Here is a 24,681-nt window from a genome sequence, read left to right on the forward strand (position 1 = left end):
TGACTTTTTTGCAAAGCAGGCTGGTTACTTTATACTTACTGCATTTTGAGACATCATATGTGTCCAGTGTAGGAAAATAAGAATTAATTGGATAGTTTCTTGGTTTCAGACTGATGCCAAATCATTGCTCAGAAAGGCATTCTTTCATGTCTGACTGGACAGGAATTTTGACATAGTAGAATGGGCATGAAGCTAGAAACAGGCAGAATTCTGATATTTTCGATATTAAGTAACTCAGGGAAGTTTCTTAACCTCTGTGGGATTCACTATATCTTTTATTCAAATGTGTGTTTGGGTTTATATGGTGCTTTGGTTGGGGAAATGCTGGGGTGGGGGGCAGAGCATGCGAAGGTATGGTCTAGGTGCAGAGGGTGGGGATTGGGTTCCCACCAGGTTACAACCAGTTTGCCACCATCATCATTTGTTTCACCTACTGACTGTCTTCATCAGGTTGCATTTGTGGAAAGAGTTCTGAGGCTACAAAAGTTTTGAAAACAGCTGGTATAAAAGTTCTTCAAAGCAGCTTTCATTTCGGAAATTCTCTATGGAATATTAATTTTGACATCCTTCACATAGATTAGCACAATATATGTCCATGTGGTGCAGCTGATAACTGGGTTTACCAGCAGTAATCTGCACCTTGACTTTATAGACGTTTGAGTGTTCCAGTCTCAGCATAGCAGTCCCCCAAAGTCATCATAAACGTAAAAACTTGGAGACTATATTAAAAAAGGCTAACATCTCCTGTATTGTTTTTATTGACTAAAATTAATGTGAGTTATTGTTTACCTTTGTGGGTTAGAAGTCACTTGACCAGGTATGGGTTCTCACCATCATCTGTAACCTTAACCTCCAACCTCTCCCATCGCGCAAACTTGGTGTCTTAATGAAAGAGAGGATCAGGCAGAAATGTATGGACAAATTCCCCATATCCATGCTTTCCAGCTAACGACAGTCAAAAAACAAACTCTGAAACCACAAACAAATAGAACTCTGTGTTAGCTGTTACCTGTGCAGAAACTAAAACAAGTAGCAACAACATAAAAATCTCATCACTACAGTGACAGGAAATATTTTTGAAATATTCCTCTCTGCTATTTAATTTCTTAAACGTTAATCACCTTCCCCTGCAAAACACGAAAAAACACTACAAAGAGAAAAATTCCCCTGTCCCTGGAGGATACCTGAACCAAGGAAAATAAAGATAGTTCTGATCTAATATATATATTTCACCAACATTTTTCTTTTTTCTAAAATGGAATTTATGTGATTTATCAAACTGCTTTCTTCAATGAAAGCTTTGAATAGTTGCAACTTTAGGAGAGATCAATCTGATTTTTATGATAGTAAGAACCCAGATCTCATTAATTCTGGTGGATTCTAATTTATTCATACAAAAGACAGAGTAAGTAAGAAAGGGTAAAGAGATATAATTACTAAAAATTAGATTGCCTGCCATTTTAAGCATTAACCATTTTAACTATTAGGCATTTTCTTTATCTCATTATAGTTCCAGTCCTAGCTTCTGCAGTTCCGATCTGTTAGGCAGAACAGGCAGGCAGAACAGGTCTTTTAACTGACAGGCTGTGAATCTTTCCTGCTGCAAAGGGATATCATTTACCAAAAAAGAGATGTAAAACAGTTCCCATGGGATTTTGAGCAAGTAAATGATTCCTCTTCAGCTCATTGAAGTTCAGGTGCTCTGTTTAATTTTAAAAATATACTGGGGATATGACTGATGTGTCTTTCCTAACCGCAAGGTCGTTTCTAAGGTCAGACAAGGTTCCGTGTCAGTGATCTGTCTCTAACAGCACGGGGGGAGGTATCTACAAGTGGCAGGGAAAAAATAGCTGACCTTGGTCTGGTCAGCTATGAGGACTTTGCCAGACTTAGATTCTGAACTTTTAAAACCTAGTTATGAGAAATGAGCTTTTAAACCCTTCCACCGTGCTCCTGCAATTCCATAAATATGCCTTTATGATAGCATACCTAACATTGTATCATAATGGTTATCTTTCTGTTACAGACCCGATACCCTACAGACCAAGAACTGTGAACTTATTCATGTCCATGTGACCAGCACTGCGCCTAACTTGCAGCACTGAGTAGATGTTTAATAATGGCTTTTTAAATGAATGAATATTAAATGCCTACAAGAAGAAGTCTTGCTGATTCACATGTGGGATAAGAGAGAAACACTAAAGGTTAAAATTTTACATCCAGCAAAGAGCTTTGGGTTTAACGGGCAGTACCTTGGCTACATAATGTTTCACAGTTTTCAAGAATGTTCACATATTTTATTTCATTTGATCCTCTGTGTAGAGCTGGAAGGTTGGCAGGGCAAGTATTATCATTTCCACTTTGTACATGAGGAAATCGAGCTCCTGTCCAGTGAACTGTAGCACAAAGATCAAAACTATGGCCTTCTGATCCCCAGCCTTCACTGTGTGCCTTTCGTGAGAGGAGCCAGCTTAGACCAATGTGTGTATGTCTGTGTTCCATCTACCACGTCAATCTATTTATTTCATCCTCTTATCTTCCTTTATTATCGTTAGACAAAGGTAGTAAGTGAAAGTCATTGTCTCCCCAGACCTAGCTGTTTGGTTAGCTGGGAATACCTAAAGAAGAGGGGAGCAGTGAGGTTGGCTCAGAAGCAGTGGAGGTGCGTCATCGTCATCGGTGGGCTGTGTTTTTCATCCCCCCCCCCACCCCGTTCTGTAAACAGATTGAACAGCTCTGTGAGATGTGAGACTGGGTGGCGTCTGGGTCGTGACTTAGCTGGGAGCTCTCAAAGGAAACCCCTGGGTTGAATGGAGCTTTCGTCATCCCTGGCAGGAGGTTCATACATGTGTATTGTTTTTAAGGAGAATTTTACTGTGCAATTTGCATGATCTTATTGCATATTATCAGGATAAAAGAATCCCTGAATTAAAAAATTTTAAGTTTTACTATAACATTTTTAAGGGCAGTGACTGTGCTTTATTCATCCTTGTATTTTCCAAAGTCTAGCATTGGCCCTTCCATATTGTAAACACTAAGTATTTGCTGAACAAATGAGGTGCATAGTGGGAAACATCCTAAGTCAAATTCTGTACACTGTGCACTGACACCCTCAAAATGGCTTTTAACCTTTTGTGCTGGGCTGACTTACAGTCGTTGATTCAGTTCCCGAGGTAACACTGTCCTGTCCACACACCAGTGTTCGCGGAACTATTTGAACACTTTATTGCATTTGTCTTTATTAAAAATGACAGGAAATTGGGACAACGATGGGAATTACTGCCAACAGTGGTCAACTTTCATTGTATGTTTGGCTCCTTGGATTTGAGCTGGTCAACTCAGTGCTCAATTGTGAAGAAAACGAATGGGACACTTTGCCAAAGATTTGCGCCTAAAAAATGAACTGTAATTATATGGGAACGGTTAGAAAGCTCCCCCTACACCAGCTACAACATGCAAATATAGTTCCATTTTTGTTCTTTTTAGTCCATAAACACTTGAGAAATATACTGCTTAAGAAGACAAGTTAATTCACATTGTTTGGGAAGATGACAACTATTCATTCCTTTAATGTTTGTTTAAGAGTAATTTAACACTTTTCCACATTTTAAAAACAGCTTTTTATGGATGGTGTGACGGGCCTGTATCTACACCCGGGCCACAGAGACTATGCGGTAGCTCGCCCTCAGCCACTGACTGGGCGGGGCCCCGGAGGAGGTCGCTGGAATGTTCTGGCTCAGAATTACTCACTCGAATCGAGTGGATGATCCCTGTCCAGGGTTCTTTGCTGCTCCGAGACTGACGTCCCAGGAAGGCCGAGTGTCGAAATGGCTGGGTCTAGGGAGAAGGTGCTCGGGGTAGTGAGAGAAAAGCCTTCCCGTGGTTCTTTTACAAAATTTGGAAACTGGATCAAAGGGTGGAATTCTTTGCAATTTCTAGTTTTAAATGACCACGAACAGGCAAAAAAAAAACAAAAACAAAAACAAAAACACTGCAATTTATATGGTGACGTCTGCTCCGGAAAGTGGTGGTACTGTGTAAAAAAATCATTTTACAGGGCAGCAATTTTCTGGACTACTGGAAAGAAGAAAATTCAAAAAAGCCCCCAAACAAAACCTCATCATCTAAAGCATTCTCTCCTCAATATGTTGCTACTCAAAACTTGGTCGGCAGCATTTCCAGGAAAGAACAAAAGTAAATGTTTAATAAGAAAGTGTCTAATTGAATGGCCCTTTTCAGCTTATTTCCGCCTTGGGGACCGCAGAACCGTCCAAAGCCAGGGCCGCGCTTTCTGGCCACCGCAGCCGGAGCGCTGAGCGTAGCGGCCCCTGAGATCGCACGTCCTCCCCGGGACGGCCGCGCCCGGGGCTTTCGGGGCCTGGGGGACCCCGCCCCTCCCGGTGTTACTCCGGCGCGGCGGCGCAGGGCGGGGCTGCGGGGCGCAGGTGGGGCGGGGCGGCCCCCGCGCGTCGGGGCCTCGGTCGGAGACGGGGGCGGAGCGGCGGCAGCACCCCGCCCTGGGGATGAGCGGGCCAGGTGTGGCTCGGCGCCGGGTGCCAGCGGGGAGGAGACTCGCGCCCCACCGGCCGACAACACCAACTCCCAGCCGCGACCCAGCTCCTGTGCGCCCTCGCCGCCCTTCGAGCCGCAGCTCTTCTTCCCGCTCCGGCTCCCCGCCCTTCGTCGTCGCCCGCGTCGGTTTTCCGCGGCCGGAACGGCCCCGGCGGAGAGGGGCTTCCTCGCGACACTCCTGCCTCCCCGCTCTGGTGTCTGGGTCTTGGCCTTTCATTCGCAGCCCTCCGCTCTCTCCGAGCCGGCCACTCCCGCGTATGCCTTGGCGCTGAGCGGCTCTCTGAGTGACCGCCGGCATGAGCTGCAACGGGGGATCCCACCCGCGGATCAACACGCTGGGCCGCATGACCCGCGCGGAGTCCGGCCCGGACCTGCGCTACGAGCTGACCTGCGGCGGCGGGGGCGGCGGCGGCGGCGGCGGCGGCGGCGGGGGCACCAGCCGGACCTACTACTCCCGGCGCTACGCGGTCTACGACCAGAACTCGGACGGCTACGGGTGGGTATCCGGGCGCGCCGGGTGCGCGGGGCTCCGAGGTCGGGCGGGGGGTCTCCGCTCTCTGTTGGCAGAATCAGTCCCAGCCCGTTGGGAAAAGTGGGGCAGTTCTCCCAAGACGTACGAGGACACCCAGGTCCAGAGAGCATTTCCTGTTCGCGCCGGGGCAGGACCCAGGTGACCGGACGCCTGTGGCGCTGCGCAGGCCGGTGTGGGTGTGTGTGAGCGGGGACTCCGTCCAGCCTCTGTCCCTTACCAGCGAGGGCTTCGGGCAGGGCGCGGTGGGCCGGGCTGTGGGGGTCTCGGCTGCTTCCAGGGCTGTCCCTTGCAGGGCCAGCGCGGGCTGGCCTCCCCTTTGTCCCGGCCGGCAGGTGGGGAGGTAAGGCCGGCGGGGCTGCTACAACAAAACCCAGCCTCTCTTAACTGTAACCGAAGTGAAATAGCAAAGGAGTGAGGGCTCAGAACTCTTCAGTGGCCAGGGTCGGACTCGGCGCTCAGCTGTGTCCACTGACCCATCACAGATTCCTGGTCACCCGGAGACCACTCGGCAGCCCTAGGGCTTCCGTGCGGACGTTGCACGTCCGGGAGGCGCAGAGGCCCGGCCTCGCTCTCCTCTGCTGCTCGAACGAAGCTCCGCGGCACGGGCGGCCACCTGGCCCTTGGGTCGCAGCTCCGCGGGTAGGCGCTGGCCTCCCTCGGCCAACCACGCGGTGGCCCCTGCGGGTGAGCGCACCTGTGGCCCTTGTTTGAGTCCTTTGTCTCCCTCTGTTGATAAAGCACCCGAGGAGCGATCTCATTGTCTTGGTCGCGGCGCAGGGTCCCGCACCTTTAGCAGCCGAGGGAGGGCGCTGCGTCCCCCCTTCGCCTGCCCGCGAGGTTGGGGGCTGGCCTAGTCCCAGGTACCTCGGAGAGGCCCACTGGGAAGACGGGGTCTGTTTCTCGGGGTCATGGAAGAAACCGACCGAGGGAGTTGCCTGAGTGGGTGGAGGAAGATAATGAACGTGCATTTACCGGGTCCCGGGTACGGGGCTCTGGATGGCCCTGTGGGCCGGGAGAATTTGCACTCCGCACCCTCCCCAACTCTTGCAAACCTTTACCCTGCAAGCCCTCCCCTTGCAGCGCTTTCGGGAAAGACGCCTGGTTTCCTGAACAAATTTTACCCCGCTTCGTGGCCTCCGGCTGGGGAGGGGCGACCTGAATACACTCCAGGGGGGTTTTGTTTGGCCACAGTTTTGAAGGCAGGGACAATTCGAGTTGCGGCCTGTTTTCTGCTTAGATTTATTTACTTACTTATTTTTCCCGGAGCATCTTGGTAATTTATTTTGCGAACTGTGAGTTAGTAAAGAATTGTCTCAATCTTGAGCTCCTTTCTTCCGAACAAAATGCACCTGGGATTTCCAGGAAAAAAAGTGCCAAGCAATAGGGAGAATGGAAGAAAGTTTTTCCAGTTTTTACTTTGGTTTTTAAGATTGTTTTAAAACTCGGCCAGCCATTTAAATCTGAAACTTTACTTTTCCCTCCTTGTCTTCCAGAATTTGGAAAGCACATTTTTAATATTTACAGATTTAAAGCCAACTCAGAATTCTTTTTTGCGGCATTTTAGGAACCAAGTTTTTTTTTTGTTTTTAAATATGCCTCTGTTATCCTTGAGCCCCTATTTATAAAATTGGCAATATACATTACTGTTAATTGAAATTAAACTCCTTTGGCTTCTTGTAGAAGAAATTGGTAGTTAATATATTGGCTAATGAACTGTATAAAGGTACGGAGTTTATAAAGATTCTTCACTGAAACATTAAATTTCGGGGAGCCTCGATATTTTCTCATAGTAGTATAGCGTCATTTCTTGTGTTCGGTTTTTTCAGCCTAAAGGCTGTTTATAAACCTGTCAAGTTGTTACATCTCAGAGAAGGGCAAACAGACGTAACGTGCAGAAGGGTTTTTCTGCTACTGCTGTTGATGAGCCTGAGCAGCCAGGCGTCAGGCTGAGGGACTGGAGTCGGCTCCTGGTGGGTCGATCTTTCGGGATCAGGTCCTGGAGTTTCCCCAGCCCTGCCCCGCTGCTACCGATCCTTGCGGAACTGCAGAATTAGCATAATACAAATTTGCCCGCAAATGCTAATTTCTGCGTTTTAAAATAGTGGCGACTGATGGAAGAGACAGGCCAGGCACCCGGACCTGTTTTCCTGGAGGCTTTGTGGTTTCGAGGGCAGGGATTTGTTTGTTCATGGCATGTGTTTTGTGGAAGTAGGATGCCACCTGTGACCCCACTGCCCCCTGCTAAATGAATGATGATTTAAAAGTTTCCAAGTGCTTTTCTGACCAAACGTGTTTCTAAATAAAGGTGTTTTGTTTTTAAAATACAAAACCAGCATGACAACTACTGGTTGAATTTAAATTCATTTATTTTAAAAAATTGCTATTTTACTGGTTGTATTAGATTGGTGATTTTTGAGAGTTGGTGTTAGTATTTAGCCCTTCCCTAAAAAACTAATTTGAGTGTGTAGAGAGCTCAATTCTTTTTTCTTTTAAAGTGACTTTGAAACATTTTCGTGTTGTCCTTTATATTAATAACACTTGTCAATTTTTAGGACAGTATTATATCTAACTTCAGATTCTTCTTCCCTCATCTGTCTTTTGTGTCTTTATTTTAGGCTGGGTGGAATTTGTATCTACTTTATTTAACTTCTCTGCTCTACTTAATATTTTAAAGTTTGGTAAATATTATATGCTTGATAACATAGGTATACCTTCAAAAATATAAACTTTGGATTTTTCTGGTATAGGATATTATATTAATATTGTTTTCAATTAAGGCAGAATTACTCCAGTTTTATTCCTATAGTTCAAAGAAATGACAAATCTGTAGTGAGGTTTGGTGGCCAAATGACCCCACTGATCAAAGTGTGATTTTATAGGATTAAAAGCCGAATCATTTTGCTTTGGGAATATATGGTTATAATGTTATTACTTTTCTCTAGAACTCATGATTTCAAAATCAAAATGCATGTGATCACTATTTGATATATATTTTAAGTTTATTTTAAACTGCCTTTTAAAATAAGCCTGTATTTTTTCATCAAGTAAACAGGTCCATTTGCACTAAATTAGAGTCAGAGGGAATGCAAAGGAGTACAGAATCCTTGTTTTTCCACTTAAGAGACAAGGAGATTAAGACTCACCCCAAACCCCAGTCCACTCTTGGCTGAGTTGATGCGAGAACCCAAGGCCCCTTCTCCGTGCCCTCCTGTCATCTTGTGCCTTTACAGTGTTCCTTGTGTAGGCTGGACAGTCCTGTACTTATACAATGAAAGTATCTCAATTCCATTTCTTCATTCATTCAGCAAATGTTTGCAAAGCGTCTGCTGTGTGTTCGTGTTAGGGTGTTTCAAAGGTGAAAATACAAAGGCTCCTTGAAAGGAGCACATACTCTTTAAAGGAAAATAGATACATACTACTATAATGTGAAAGGATAATGGACTGGAAGGGTATAAATGACTCAGAGGCTTCATAAGGAGATGTGATAACATCTGTAGTAAGACTTTAGTAAGATTTTTATAAAGAAAGTGGTGTTGAATTAGACTTTGGAGTATTAATTTCAGCTGGTAAAGGTGGGTGGGCTGAGCATTCCTGGGGAAGAAGAGAGCTTGAGAACAGCCGGAGAGGTGGAAAACTAGGAGCAAAGCCAAGATCTATGCAGTGATGTCCTTTCTGAGCATTTACTGTACTTGGGGAAGATTTGAGGAGGAAGGGTTGGTTGGGGCCGGAGCCTGAATTTAGATAGGTAGAGGGGAGCCACTCCAGATTTTCACTGAAGCCAATGAAAGTCTCCTGCATTGAAAGAAATAAGATAGTCGTAAGTGAGCTTTTGGATGGGTCTGTGGTCACAGTGTGCAGGGTGACATGAAGTGGGTGGAGCCTGCAGGAAGGAGTTGGCTTAAGGAAGCAGTTAGGCCAGTGAAGGAGGGAGGTGATAAAAGTCTCCCAGCCAAGTTTGGCAGCAGTGGTCAGGAAAATAGATATTACTAGGTGGAGTGGCAGTTTCAGCTAAGACTGGATGTGAGAGGCATGGGAGAGTCTGAGAAAACATGCTGAGAATGGGGTGACTTATAGAATCGACTTTCTTACTTTTTTTCTGGGAAATGATTGCCAAGTAAGATTCAGTTCAGCTTAGTATGTGGCAGAGAACATTTACATGGTTATTAAGTTTGAGTAAGTTAGATATTTTATTAAAATATCAGATCAGTGGTTAATAATAGTTACCATCACCTGGCAAACACTTCTATGATGTGCCAGGTGTGTTGTGTACTTATCTCAGGCCTCATGACAAACTTCCCATTTTACAGACGGAAAACTGAGTTAAAGTAGTTAAATGGCTTGAACTTGCTCACACAGAGATTGAGCTACATTTGAATTCAGTATATCACAATGACTCAAGAAAAACAATCAAACTATCAATCTGTAGTGATTAGCATTCATCTTTTCTGTTTGTGAGCTCTTCTGAGTTTTTACTTTTCAAGTTGTTGCATTCCTGTGAACTGTTTACCTTTCATTAATGTTCTTGTGGAGTTTCCATCTGCTTAGGAAAACAGTATGATGCTGCACTAAGCCAGCTAATCGTTGGTCAGATCTACAAAACAGCTTTCAACAGTAGTTAATTTTTTCTCTGAATATGGGCATAATTCATGGTTGTTCAGGTGACTGAAATGTATTGGGAAAGAAGAAAAACTGCTGATGTCCCTAATGCCTCAATGCTGACTTTTTAGGGTGGAGCAAAGGAGGGCTTGGGTGTGACTTGAAGAGTCCAACTCAGTACTCTGCTAACCAGTCTTTCCAGAAAAGGCGGTTGTAGAAGAGTGCTTCTTCAGTGCTTGGAGCACGGCCCCACCCTTTGTCTTTCTCTTTCTCCCTCTTACACTCGTGGGAAAATGGTCAGGTGTGGTTCTGATGTTGTCATCGGCCCACAGACCCTAAGACTCAGTAAGACTCATGGGAAGCAATGTCCTGTAAAATGCTAGAGCAGCCCACTAATTTACTCCTTGGGCTGGAAGGGTCCAGGACCTTCAAAGACCTCATGAATGTGAAATCTGCATTTCATGAAAGTGACCACAGGTTAATAAGACATCTAAGTTTTTGCTTAGAATTAAAATTTTTGACATGTAAACAATTATGTCCCTTGCTTCATCTGGCACTTGAAAAAAATTTAAGAAAAGGAGTTGACTTCTTGTTGGATAATCAAATAACTTGTGATTTTTGTTTGAGATCTCAAACAAAGGTAAGTTTTCATATAGAGAAGTAATTCAAGATAGAAATCCCTATTTTGACATTCAATTTGTAAGGATCAACTATTAATATGTCATTCCTGCTTAATAAAGGAAAGGAGCACATCTTTTTCTGAATTTTCTTATCCCTTCAATAAGATTCTTTCATGTTGTTAAAACATATTGCCCTCTTTGAATTGTCTTAAACTATTTTCGGGTCTTGCAGGTAATTTTAGGAACCTCTGCAATGTCTCATGCTTAATACTTAATCCACTTCTCTCTCTCTCTGTCTCTCTCTTTCTCTGCTTCTCAGTCCACCCCCAATTTGCTGCTGGATATCCTTAAAATAATGAACTGGGCCAAATATTACAAAATGAAATCTGAGAACCATGCCATAGCAGCAGTGGCAGCCACCACACAAGAGCTAGCTGGCAATGAGGATTTCGTTTTTGCTGGGTGGACGTTAGTGGCTCAAGCACTGGGGCAACTGCAGGAGGTGGGTATGCCTCCACATTGCAGATGCAGAAACTCCAGGCACAGTGAGTCTAGCTTGCTCTGTGTCACAGACTGTACAACCGGAAGTGGCCGGGCAGGGAGTGGACTCCCAAGTCTGCCCTACTCTTTTTGAAGTTAATAATGTGTGATCAGGTCTCCTTCCCACTCCCCCCACCCTATCTGTCAAAAACTGTAAAAATAATAAACATGGAAAGGAAATGAGACTTTTATTACAGTCCTGATTCCAAAGCTCCTGGGTGGGGACAAAATGAAGGATCAGTGGAGACCCTCTTTAAAAAGTTACAGGGAAAAAAGCCCCACCCTTTTTTGCTCACTATTAGGTTGAGAATAGATGTGCTGCCTGATTGAGCTTTGGAAATTGGGGTCTTTTTATATAAATCAGTCTTTTATTTGACTTTGCTTTTTTTCTCCTTTACAAAACCAAACACACAAGCATTAAGTACCTTGTGTGTGCAAACTCTGTGTTGTTAGGTGCATTCAGGAATTGAAGGTGTGGGACAAAGATGTGGGACTAAGATGTGGGACTTCAATCTCCAGGAGTGGGGAAGACAGGTGTGTAAATAACTGGCAGAAGGAAGGCAGAGGTGTGCGTGGGAAAGCTCAGTAGAGGAGGCAGCATTTGCTCTGCAACTTCTGGGGGATGGTAGAGGGTTTAGTGCACTTTGGAACTAGGGTATTGTCCTTAAATAAAGAAGTAAACATATTTTTTTGACAGGCATAATATTTTTTCTTTTCACTTAAGATTCTTTAAAGAAACTAAAATAATATATGTGAAATGCTTTGAAAATTATAAAGAGCTAAGCAAATTGGGTTTAAGATCAATATTAATGCATTACATAATTATCACATTTTCAACAAATAATTTATTCAGCTTTTTCAAGGACACCACTTCGTGAACCTGGATACAAAAAGACATAAGACACCATTTCTGACACACGTATGGGACCCTATGTTGATGAATGAACAAAAGAAAGACTAGACATATAGACAGAGATAGAGAGGGGGGGGACAGATAGAGATAGAGATGGAGGAAGGGAAAGAAGGAAGAAGAAATCCAATAGGACAGAGAGTATATACACAAAAGAAATACAGAGTTAGGTGATATGGGCCAATAGTCTAATGAACAGAATAGATTATGATAAAATTACTTTTATAAAACAAGGAGACTATTGTTTTTTTTTAAGATTGTATTTATTTATTTTTAGAGAGAGGGGAAGAGAGGGAGAGAAACACCAGTGTGTGGTTGCGTCTCTAGTGCCTCCTACTAGGGATATGGCCCACAACCCAGGCATGTGCCCTGACTGGGAATCCAACCAGCGACCCTTTGGTTCGCAGGCTGGCCCTCAATCCACTTATCCACACCAGCCAGGGCAAGAGTCTAACTATTATTATTTAAAAATATTTTTACCTTGTAATACTGCTTGCCTCTCTTCAAAATAATTGTCTTTTTTCATTTATAATATTCTTAGCAACAAGTGTTAAACCAATGCCTTAAGACAGCCAATTTTAGAGTTCTTTTTAAGAAAAGAGTGTTACTTAGAGGTAGTAAAGTAAAACATGCAAAGCTCTATAATATTGTTCACACATTCATGGGCTCCATCCTTGGATTTAAGTCCAGAACGTGTTTTTCTTTTAACCACTGATGAAGGGATCTCTGAGCAAGCTATTGGAAACATTACTTGTTTAAACAAGTTTTAGAAGGAACTTTAAAAGAGTTTGTGCAGGCAGGTTCTTTGTAGTATGAATCATTTGTCTTTGTGAGTTTGAAGATAAAACAGAATTTCAGAAAGGTTAAAAACTTTTAAGAACTTCTTTTTCAAGGACAACTATTAATTTTAGTTTGGAAGTCAATAGTTTATTGATTTGGCCCAAATGAATTTTTCTTTTTCTTTTCTTTAACATGACATCTTTCATCTTCCAGGACACTGAAATGGGATTTAAAAATTGAGCTTGCTGGTTGAATTCTAAAGTAGTTTAAAAGCGCTGCACACCTAACACCTATATGTACCAGTATTGAAAATTTCGTTGAGGCTAGGGGTTTTTTAAATCCTTATATACTTGTTCAAGTAAATTTATTTAAAAATTATTTTTTTCACACATGACAGGATTTTCCATTTTCCCAAAGCGCACTGAGTATATGAATTGAAGTGGAAACTTATTACCATTAGACACAACATAGACTTTTGTATTATTTTCAAAGGAGAAATGATTTGGTAGTTTTATAAAAATAGTTACAAAAAGCATAAGCTAGAGAAATCTTAGATACCATCTAGCCCAACAGATGGAAAACTGAGGTCTAGAAAATTCCTAAGATTAAAAAAAAGATCTAAAATTGTTATGTGGCCAGTAAAAAATAGGATTTGACTTAAAAATTTTTCAGTGACACACAACTTTAAAAAAGTGCATGTGTTCCCTGCAGCAAGCTCTGCTGGCTGTCATGCTGAAGAGTCCAGCTCTGCATGGTGTTGAGTGTCAGATGCTGGGCTGACCCAGTGGGTCAAAATCCTTTCTACCTGCACTTCCTTCTTGATTTGAGTACAGCCAGCTCTGTGTGGATTCTTCACTGAACTGAGATGGCAAACTGAAATGTAAAGGTGGATTTTCTTTTCTCCAGTCATTAAACTTGGGGGCCTGAGTCTCCCTTCCTCCATCTCACTTTGATGGACTGAGTTCTTCAGAAGGTTCCCTTTTTCACCTAGGTCTGCTCCCAAAGCAGACCTTAGCCACACTCGACGGAAGCGAGATTCTTACAGATGAAAGACAGGATAGGTAGATCTTGCTTTAAGGACCAGACACTTACTGAAGAGTTATGTATAAGATGAAATTTAATTAGTTGGATCATACTTTCCTGTAGACAACTAGCAATACCAAAGATTCTTTATTACATTGTTCCGACACTTTAACCTCTCATTTTTTGACCCTTGAGGGGATTAGACTTTTATAAATTCCTCTTCCCTACATAGTTGTTAACCTATTTACTAAAATGTCAAGCAAAACAAATAGGGTTTTAGTGGATATCAAGGGCATGTATGATAAACATATCCAAGTCCTCTATTACAGCATGGAGAATTCTTTTAAGTATTAACAGCATATGAAGTTCCCTGTTTTTTTGTTTTTTAAAGTTCAGATGTAGGAAGGTAAGGGGAAGCAGATAAGATACGGTAATAGAGATGTCAACTACCCTCTCTGGAAGTAGGAATGTTTTCTGAAAGTAGGAGGGAACTACCCTGCCCTCCCCAAAAAACCCATGGAAAGTCCACTATTTTAAGCCAACATTTAATTGCCTCATCTTTCTTTTTCTTGGATACAGTTAATTTCTAAGAGTCCTGTAACTAACTACTCTGGAAGTTGGGTAAAAAGAAGCTGGTGAGTTTTTTATTTTGTCAAATGAATATAATCGTAGACTGACCTTAAAAAGACATATATACACTCTGGTATATTCATTCACAGCTGATTTTGGCCTGTTTTTTAAAATACATTTTTATTTTGGAATAATTTTAGATTTATATAAAAGTTGCAAAGGTACTGGAGAGTTCTCATATGCTGCCCACTCAGTTTCCCCTCTGTGCCTTTGCCTAGTAGCTCGGTATGTGATAGTTTTTACAGTAACACACATTATTAAATCATTTAAGGAACTTGGACTTTCCACTGGTAAGAGATAGCCCTTCCACTTACCATATTTTGCCATGTATAATGTGCACCCACAATTTTGTGTGCATTATACACAGGATACTTATAACCCTGTATGATGCACATCCCTATTTCTCCCTCAAAAATTTGGGCAAAATTGCGCGTTATACACGGCAAAATACAGTATATCCTAGGGACTGGTATTCTTTATGGGAATTACCCTCTGAATCAAATAGCTGAACAGAATTACTAAATATTTCAGAAGAAAGGTAATCTCATCCCTCTTCAATAAAAGAACATAAATTTAATTACACAGGACTTTCCTAATGCCTTTTCCATCCTATGGTTCTAAATGAGGTTTCTGTATTTCTGAATTTTTTTTTTGTCTCTTGAATTTCTTTCCTCTATTTTATAATAAGTACACGCTGGAAAGTGTTCTAAGTCAGTTGGAATTTTGCGCAAGTTTAGACAACTGATGCAGTCCTGTTTGTATCTCAGCAGGATGAGCAGGGTGCCAGATTTCCTGGGGAGTTCTGAGTGGAAGAAAGAATGACTGCGCCGGGAGGGGCGTGGAGACCTGGTTTTGATAGGTGGGCACTGCAGGTGGCTCATTGCCTGGGCCTGCCTGGAGGAACCATGTCATCACCCGGGAGTGGTTTCCAGGGAAAGCTTGGTTCCTCACCCACACAGACTCAGCTAGTGCTGGCTTGTTGGGGAGGCTCACTTGCATGGAGGGACCATAAATAGGTGGCAGAGAGAGAGAGTCAGTGAATGCTTCCCGATGTGAAAGGACGCAGAATCAGGCCTGGTGGGAGAAGTTCCCTGCTTTCTTGTTATTTTACCCCATCTGTGCATAGTATAGCCTGTGTTTTTCAAACCTTTTTTTTTTATAACAGTAAATTCTTTCTTTAAACACATATCCACCCCACCCACCCCTGACATAGGCACATAAACACACACACACACACACACACAACACACACACGAGAAAAGTCTAGTACATCAAACAGGCACCCATCAGTTTTATCTGCAGGGGACCTAGCCCAAGGTCTAGGCGGCTCTGGGGTCCCATGAAGGACTCAGCCCATTGGTGGGGCTTTTTCCCCATCATTACGCAATGATTTAGTACGCTTTAAATCTCTCTTAAACTAGCTGTAGTAGGCTGTGCTGAGGCATAACGTATCCTGGCAAATTAAAAAGTAAGACTGTGCATTATACCTTGCTCTTTTTACTTATATCTGCAGCAAACTAAATTCCTATAATTGTTTTCATTAAAATATGGAACATCTACAATGTTCTTCTTACACACCATAGTTGTTTTAAGGTTTCTGTCATATGTCTTCCAAAAAAGGGTTTCGTTTGAAATGTACATGTGGATGAGTGTTATTGTAGAGAAAAATATTCTAGGATCATCTTGAAAGGAAAAGTGGCTTGTTTTTGCATTAAAGATATTTAAATTCCCATCACTTCCTTGGCACCATTATTTCTTTACCATTATTTTCTTTCAGTGTGATTGCAAAAAATATTTCTGTCAAATAAGCTTTATTTTTTCTCTTACTATTTTCCTTAACCAGACTGGCCAGGAATGTCATTGAGCTGTGAGGTCTTACCCCAGGGACTTGAAGGCCAGGTGTGGTGGTTGGGTGAAGCAAGAGGTGTGATAGATAAGCTGCTAGAAATGTGTTTTTACACCTCAAAAGAGTATTTCTGGATTGGATCTTGGACCTGGAAAAAAAACTTGGTGTGAAAGTCATTATTGGGCTAATAACTAAAATTTGAAAAAGTTCCATAGAGTAGAAACTAGTATTCAATCCATTTTAAATATTCTGATTTGAGAATTATACTGTGGTTATATGATTGAATGTCTTTATTCTTAGGGAATACATGCTGAAATATTTTGATTAAAGGGCCATGATTACTCTCAAATAGTTAAGAAAAAATGTATAATTACATTTACATACAGAGAGGGGGATAAAGGCAACTGTGCAGATTAACAATTGGGGAATCTAGGCTGAGGGGGGACTATGGGAGTGTTTTTTTCTCATTTTTGCAACTTTCTGAAAGTTTGAAATTATTTCAGAATTGGGAAAAAATTCACACCTGCTTCTTTGTGTTTGTCTCATTAGTCAAACTGGAACGATGTCCAGGCAGCAGAACCAGAACACCATCCAGGAGCTTCTGCAGAACTGCGCCGATTGCCTGATGCGGGCTGAGCTGATTGTGCAGCCGGTAGGCTTTCTTGTTCTCAAGTATCACCCACGCCCAGTTTTGTTCCCGTTTTGCCCCTCTGCTCACCGCCCTCACCTGTGCGTCCTTACTCACTGCCTTCCTTCACTCAGTGTTTGGAGATTATCTTTTCAAAACAGACTAGATAGGGATGTACTGTATTTTTCGGACTGAGACACACTGGACCATAGGACACACCTAGGTTTTACAGGAGGAAAATAGGAAAAAAAATTTTGAAGCAAAAAATGTGGTCTTGCCCCTGGCTCCTGTGACCCCACTCCACTGCCCTCCCCCCCACCCTTGCAGCAAGCCAGGTAAGCTACATTTGACTATAAGTTGAACCCCCATTTTCCTCCCAAATTTAGGGGGGAAGTGCGTCTTATAGTCTGAAAACTATGGTCCATCTTCTTAACCTGCTTGTTATGTTGGTTTAACAATGGGAACCAGTTTTCACACAAGCATTTTTTTTCCAACAGATGTTTACATTGCAGATTGCAACAACCTGTTGGAATTGCAATACCCTGTTGTCGTTTGTTACTTTGTAACAACTTTCTTTTCCTAGAAATGCTTTATGTCACTGGATTATGATGTACACCATCAGTTTAATAAGTTGTTTTCAGGAAAAAAGTTACCATATTGTAAGAACAATTCTATTTGAGAAGCAAAAAAATATGGAAAAATAAGCAGTTGAAAATTGAGGAAAAATGGTAACATTAATGAAAGCCTCATGATAATATCTTGATATTATTGAGAGAGCTTAGGATCTCATTGACACAGGCTTAGAAATCATAGGTTCCATGATGTCTTTTCTGTTAAAAGTTTTATTTCAAAAGACCGTCGCATTCACATTTGCTCTGAGTTTGCTAAAAACAGACTAGAAAATGATGGGGCCATGGCCACCTTTTCTATCCCTTCCCCGACTTATTGTATCTCTGTAGTCTCCTCAATGCTCACGTGAATGGATGGGTTAAATCTGGAATCTGGCTCTTCACAAAGTACCCCTGTTAAATAAAAAGAGGGATTTTAATCAAATGAATTTATGTGTTCTGTTTGGAGACTATCTTAATGTTCTAATTTCTTAATTTTAGGTATTGTGTGGATTCTTGTTCTGGTTTATCAACTTCAATCTATGTATAAAGATATTTGGGGCTTGGCAAACCAACTTTGTTCTAGTTCTGGTTATTTCATGTCTCTGGTTTGAAACACAGTCCTCTAAAAGTTCACGGGATTCCTTTACATAAGCTAAACAGGAAGCACCGGTGACTTCACATTGAACACATATACACCCAGCCCAGAACATTTGTGGTGGCTGTGGATACATTTTACATGTAGTTCCACAAATTTACATGGCATCATGCTTTCAGTTTATTTTTACTTATATGCACTGAGGTGCAGTGATGTCAGGGAAATGTACTATATTCAGCAACATTTCTGTTTAGAGGAGTAAGGGGCATTTGGCTGAAGCCAAATGAAAGCAGCAATTCTCAGATTCTAGAGAAAGCTCACATACGCCCCTGAAATAATTATAGATTCACAAGAAGTTGTAAAAATAGTACAGAGCAGTCTTGGGTACCCATCACCCAGCTTCCTCCAAAGGTGACATCTCACATAATTAATACATCATCAAAACAAGGAAATTAATTGTCCCAGTATAGTGAATTAGACAGCTTTCTAAGAACTGAAAAATTATTTTCTCATAAGATGCGGGAAAAGTTCAGTTTGTGTGCAAAAGACCTTGGCCTTTTGGTAATGGTACAGTGTTCTTACCATGGTAATATTCCCATTAGATGAGAGTTCTGTGTAAATATGAAAGATAGGCATTTAAGATACAGAAGAGAGGGAAAGATTAGCATTCTGTAGACATACTTTTAAAAGCCTGGCGAAAATTTAAAATACAGTCTGCAAATTTTGGCTAATGAACCTTCCTTTATTCTTTCTTTCAGGAACTGAAATATGGAGATGGAATACAGCTGGCTCGGAGCAGAGAACTGGAGGAGTATTTTGCTCAGGCCAGTGACCAGATGGAAATTACTGATAGTTTGATCAGAGAGATGCGGCAGATGGGCCAGCCTTGCGAAGCTTATCAAAAAAGGTACTCCCCAGTTAGCACCAATGCAGAGGAATGTCATTTGCCCAGTTACACTCAATCCCTTGACCCAGGTCTTCCCTTGAAGGAAGCACGGATGCTTACAAGGTCAGGTTCACATACGTGGTATTTTGCAGCTTTCTGTCTCTCTAATACAAATTGATTTAAACCACTGCCTTCATCTTGTGGACTCACAAAGCTGTCGTGAGAATTGAACAGAACTGGCCAAAAGAGTGTGCCTGTTTTGAAGGGTTTGGTTTGTTATGTTAACTGTACCTCCCTTGAGGGGACGGCCAAAGGCCTTGGGCCCAGCATTTGTCTTTTAAGAGTCTAATATCAAGTCAAGCTCAGTTTACTGAAAACAAAATTGAGAGTCTTAGAGTTGGAAATTCAGCTTAAAGCAGAGATGTGCAGTCTGATTTTGTTCTCATTGTACCTAAAATTCAAGAGAAAGCACAAGGTGTGGCCAGGCTGGGCAAAGCCAGTGGCACATTCTGTGTATGATTTTCAGGCTTCAGGCATCACACCATTTAAGTTTTTGAGTGTGGCTCAGATCCACATCATGTGGTAAAGAAGAATATCCTTCGAAGAACACATTTGTGACCGCTGTACTGACACAAAAGCGACTGAGGAAAGGGGAAATCTGCCCAGCACACATCCTCATGGGCTGTTTTCCTTTCCTTTCAGACTGCTGCAGCTCCAGGAGCAAATGCGTGCCCTGTGTAAAGCCATCAGTGTCCCTCGAGTCCGAAGGGCCAGCTCCAAGGGTGGTGGAGGGTACACCTGCCAGAGTGGCTCCGGGTGGGATGAATTCACCAAGCGTGTCACCAGTGAATGTCTGGGGTGGATAAGGCAGCAGAGGGTAAGTAAGCAGCGTCCAGAGGGACAGGGGCTGGTTCTCAAACATCCCAGGTCTGTGTAGGCCCGGGGTATGAACAGGCAGGGTCAGCCCAGCGGTCAGGAACATGCAGCGTGTTCTGGACCTCAGCAGCAGGGTTTTGGAATTGTCCTCATATACAGTTTGAAAGTGGACTTCTATTTTTAAATGAATGAAAAGGTTTTTCCCCCCTTGTATGGCATAGGGAATCAGCCTCATTGCTTTATAATCATACTTTATCACACAGGTAATATTTAATAGGTATATAACTTAATTAGTAGATTTTGACTAACTCTTATTGTGTACAACTGCAAAACTTGTATGTGCTAAAAACTTCACTGTTGTACTTCAGTGGTAACTGATCTCGTCTATGTTATTGATAGGTATTTAAAAAAAGAATGTTGTGGAAGTTCACTTGAAATGTTAACAAATTTGGAGGACCTGGGAACACACTAAAACTGGATGTTCTGGTTGGGGCGTATTGGTTGCTGACCTTGTATTCTTAAAGTGTCAGCTGTCTTGGGCAATCATGACGTCACTGGTGTGGGAGTGGAGTGAAGTGATGGCAAGTGGAGCATGTGCTGAGCCTTGCCCTAGAACCAGAGTGTCCACAAAGCGCTTTTCAGTGTTAATCACTGTTTTGTTGTTCTGTGTAGTAATTATGTGCTGTAATGAACAGGTGGCAGTAGAAATATGCCGTAATCATGTAGATGGGAATTCAATAATGAAAACCTGACCTAATGAACCATCCTTGTCCTGAGAAGGTGCCTATGTCAGAATGATAAGTTGTGGAGAGACTATTTGCTTTGCAATGTGGTTATGGCTGTAAGAAACTGTTTATTTAATTTAAAGAATTTATTTATTTTCAGAGAGAGAGGAAGAGAGGGAAAGAAACTTCAACCTGCCATTGTGTGAGAGATACATAGATCGCTTGCCTCTCTCATGCCTCCAGCTGGGGACCTGGCCTGCAACCCAGGCATGTGCCCTGACTGGGAATTGAACCAGCGACCTTTTGGTTCGCAGTCTGGCACTCAATCCACTGAGCCACACCAGTTTGGACAGAAATATTGGTTTTATTACTTGTTCTTGGAGCAATTTAGCAGTGGTTCTAAAGTTTCTTGATGACTTAAAAATTTTTCTGTGTGTATTTTCCTAAGTGGTGAGGGCGTATGGGAGTAAACACCCATTTATTTAGTCAACTTTTTCTCCCGCTTATTATAAGAACTATGCAACACTATTACAGAAGATAGGCTAAAAGTAAGTTATTGATCCCAAACACCTAAATACAAACCTTTTTGCGTGTTTTCAAATTCCCTTCTAATGTTTGGGGTTTTTTTTCAGTTTAGGTATAATTGACATACAATATTGTATGAGTTTCAGATGTGCAACGTCGTGATTCAGCACTTGTATACATTGTGGAATTCCTTTCTAATTTCCAAACACCTATTTTTCTGAGCATTTTATAGGTATTGGTACCAGGCCAGAAATTGAGGGTTCAAAAATTATGTTCCATGGCCCTGGAAATGAATATTATTGAAGAAAACAAGACACATACACCAAATGTCAAGCCTCTGTGCAGAGCAGAGTGGGGTTAAGTACTGTGTTGGAGCTGTAATAGAACCCTGCTCAGCACTGGTGAAGGGGGTGCTGCCTCGGTACCTGTGGGATGGAGAGGGCAGAGGAAGGCCTGATGGGGCTTGCACTGCATCTTAGAGATGGGGTCGTCAGGTTAAACAGCCTTTCAACCAAATTATGAAACGTCGAATTCCCTAATTTCTTTTTAGTATCACAGTTACGTAAAATGACAACTCAGATTTTGTCACTTTCTTTTTTTTTTTTTTTTTAAGATTTTATTTATTCACTTTTAGATAGAGAGGAAGAGAAGGAGAAAGAGAGGGAGAGATATATCAATGTGTGGTTGCCTCTTGTGCACCCCATACTGAGGACCTGGCCTGCAACCCAGGCATGTGTCCTGACTGGGAATCAAACTGGCGACCCTTTGGTTCGCAGCCCGCACTCAATCCACTGAGCTACACCAGCCAGAGTGATTTTGTCACTTTCTCTATTCACGGTTGGGGGCAGCTTTGTAAGAATTTCCTTGTACCAAAGGCTCAACATTTTAAAATTTTGGAAAATGGCATTATCACATGGACTCGGTTTTCTGTTGTGTTGGAAGCATTTTCTAACAGTTGATGAGTGATGCTTTTCAGATCAGGTGGCCCCTATGGTTTCAAAAGAACTATGCAGTTTTATCACTTATTGCTCATTTGTTTCTCTTGGGCCCCTTTCTTCTTATCCCTTCTCCCCCAAAGCATAGCTTGAACTCTTCCTCTCATTCCCAGGAGACTGAGCCGCAGAGCCCAGCTGATAAGAGGGCAGGGTCCCCAGCATGTCAGTCAGTAGGCAGTTACACATCTCTCGTGCCGGGTTTTTGTTTTGTTTCCCTGACTTGTGTTTCTGCTGATGGACCAGTCAGATACTATACACCTGGGTGGTAATGAGGGGCTTGAGCGGGAGCCTGGCCGTCTTATTCATGTCCCAGTGCACTCACCTGTTTCTGTTAAAGCCAAAATGAGCTGTGGGAGGGAAGGATCAAAGTCCTGGGTACATTTATGTTGTCTGACTCTGAAATGGCTCCCCTTTCTGAAAGCTTGCCAAGTACATCAGAACATGGATGTGGCGTAGAACAATGTGTGTTATGTTCTTGCTGTAATATGAGACTGGGATGTTTGCCCTTGGCACGTCCTGGAGATGACACGGATGATTTGGAAATTTACCTGAGCTCGTGCAAAAGGAAGATGAGATGATAGACTTGCCACAGCATGAAATTTGTGGAATAAAGTATGTGATTCTTATGACGAAGCATTCTTAAATTTGAAGTAGTGGAGACAAAATAGGAAGTTAGATTCAATTTTTAAAAAGTTAATGTAAGTCCACAATTTCAATGTTGCCAACATTAATTGAAGTTCAGGCATTGCATGTAGGTTGTAACTTTTCTTTGAAACGGGCCATAGGGAGTTGGGCATCCTGAAAGGTTAGTAGTAAATGCTGGATTTAAAGAGTTAACAATTATATTACTCAAAATAATTGAAAGAAAAACAACATTAGGTTAGCTATTCAGCTTGGGAAGTACTATAGGACTGTTTCTGATGCCCATGTAAAAATGACGGACTATAGAAACTTACCAGTATTTTATACCATGCCATGTGTTAGGTGTAGTAAGTAGGTATGCCCTCACACTGTACACATACATATGCCACCTGCATGTGCATATGCGGATTTTTTGGCATCAGAGGACATGATCTAGGCTTCACGAATCTCATTTCTGAATCCCCTCTCAGCCCGTCTTGAGCTGAGGTCAGACAAGTTGAAGCAAGTTTTTGGCAGTCCCCATTAGCTGTTCGGAAATCCCAAGCCTTTAAAATACTTTTTTTTGTTTCAGTATTGGGTATTTATATCTTCAGGTTGATGTAGATGAAGCTGTGTATGTCTCTGGCACTCTGACCCCTGATGCTGCAGGTAAGATGTGTCGGAGGCACAGGATCAGAAACGAAGGCCACTCTCTCCCTCGGCAGGTGGACATGGACGCCTTGTCCTGGGGCATGGACCCGGCCTCAGTGGAGCAGAGCATCAGCAACCACAGGAGCGTCCACAATGCCATTGAGGAATACCACTGGCAGCTGGACAAAATGAAAGCCGACCTGGTACTTCGGAGTGTTTCATTTTAGAGTCTCCAGAAAGCATAGTGAAGGGTTGTATAATTACTTGATTCCAGGCAGTTTTGTCTGAGACATTAGTCTGTGAGTACTTTCCCAAATGACTGGAAATTTTTTAAAATCCCATTTTATAAATGGGGAAGTAGAATTCAGTAGATCTACTGGAGATTGTTAGCACTGGGGGGGGCAGTTAAACAAAAGGCTAAGGGCAAACAAACACTCATTTGTGTGTAGTTTGTAAATGAGTATTTTGGGGGTGGTAGTTCTTTTCTGCAGAATGCAGAGCACTCCTTCAAGTAGAGAAAATCTGACAATCATACCATTTTATGTCCTTGGTGAATTCTTTTCTATGGTAATTAAAATGCATCTCTACTGGGAAAAGTTAGGTCTCCTCCTGATACCTGTCCTTTGTTGAAAAGACTGACTTGAAGCTGGGGGGAGAACTACAACATAAAATAGTCATCCAATTTTAAGTGCTCAGTTCTTCCCAGATTTCTATACTTTTTTTTTTTTTTAACTTAGAGCTATTCATATCCCTTCTTCTTCTGGCTTTCTTTTTTTGCCTTAACTTTTGTCCGCTTGCCTCTCTGACTGATTTTCCCTAAGACCCTAGGGAGTCTGAAATCATATTTTCAAACTTTCACAATTTTGTAACAAGCGAGTCTGTAGGTGGCAGTGATCGGGTCTTCACCTGTGGAGATGGCACTGCCAGGCCATTGAGGGTTTGCCTTCAGACCAATGGGGGAAAGATCGCTGTGAGTGAAAAATTTCCCAGGGAAAAGTCTTTCTTGCAAAGGGTATAAAATCAGTGTCTGACAAAAAGGAGGTTTAGAGGGGCAGCTGTTTCTCTGCAAAACCACAAGGGGAATGAAATCATTACCTGCTGTTTGTCACCTTCTAGCGCGAGAAAGCTGCCATCTACCAGTTGGAGGGGGAGTATGAAAACCTGCTGGTAAGCCAACCTATTTCTGAAGTCTCCGCGTTCAGTTCAGTTCAGTTCAGTTCAGCTCCATAACAATAGAGTGCCATCGGGTAAGGCACCTGCTCGGTGTCCCACCTGATGACTCTGTTCCACCTGATGACTCTGCAAGTACCTGGAAGTATGCTCAGGGGCTTGGAGATGCTAATTTCATGTTTGCTGCTGAAGTTTCCTTCAGAACCGAATTTTAAAAATGTTTTTCTGAAGACAGTACTGAGTGCTGTTCTATTTGCAAATTGTCACATCAATAGCACTCGTTAAATACTTGCAGTTAAAACAATAAAGCTTTTCCATTTGTGAATTGCAATCTTTATGAGGTAGATAG

At 42.3% G+C, this 24,681-nt stretch overlaps 1 protein-coding gene across 3 annotated transcripts in view; it reads left to right on the forward strand.

The window, feature by feature from the left end:
* The first annotated feature begins 4,545 nt into the window (after positions 1-4,545).
* The window catches only part of DSP (desmoplakin), a 40,419-nt gene continuing 20,283 nt past the window's right edge, over positions 4,546-24,681 (forward strand). For 2 of the 3 annotated variants that reach the window (XM_045189098.3, XM_053920361.2), the window contains exons 1-6: positions 4,718-5,068; positions 16,599-16,701; positions 18,642-18,790; positions 19,472-19,646; positions 23,237-23,365; positions 24,279-24,329. In XM_045189098.3, coding sequence (XP_045045033.2) covers positions 4,869-5,068; positions 16,599-16,701; positions 18,642-18,790; positions 19,472-19,646; positions 23,237-23,365; positions 24,279-24,329 — 807 coding nt within the window. In that variant the 5' untranslated portion in view covers positions 4,718-4,868. Of the gene's footprint in view, positions 5,069-16,598; positions 16,702-18,641; positions 18,791-19,471; positions 19,647-23,236; positions 23,366-24,278; positions 24,330-24,681 lie in introns of all 3 variants that reach the window. The other variant, XM_053920362.2, reaches the window with a different exon arrangement.

Source organism: Desmodus rotundus, chromosome 3 (genome assembly GCF_022682495.2).
Source record: "Desmodus rotundus isolate HL8 chromosome 3, HLdesRot8A.1, whole genome shotgun sequence".
NCBI lineage: Eukaryota > Metazoa > Chordata > Mammalia > Chiroptera > Phyllostomidae > Desmodus > Desmodus rotundus.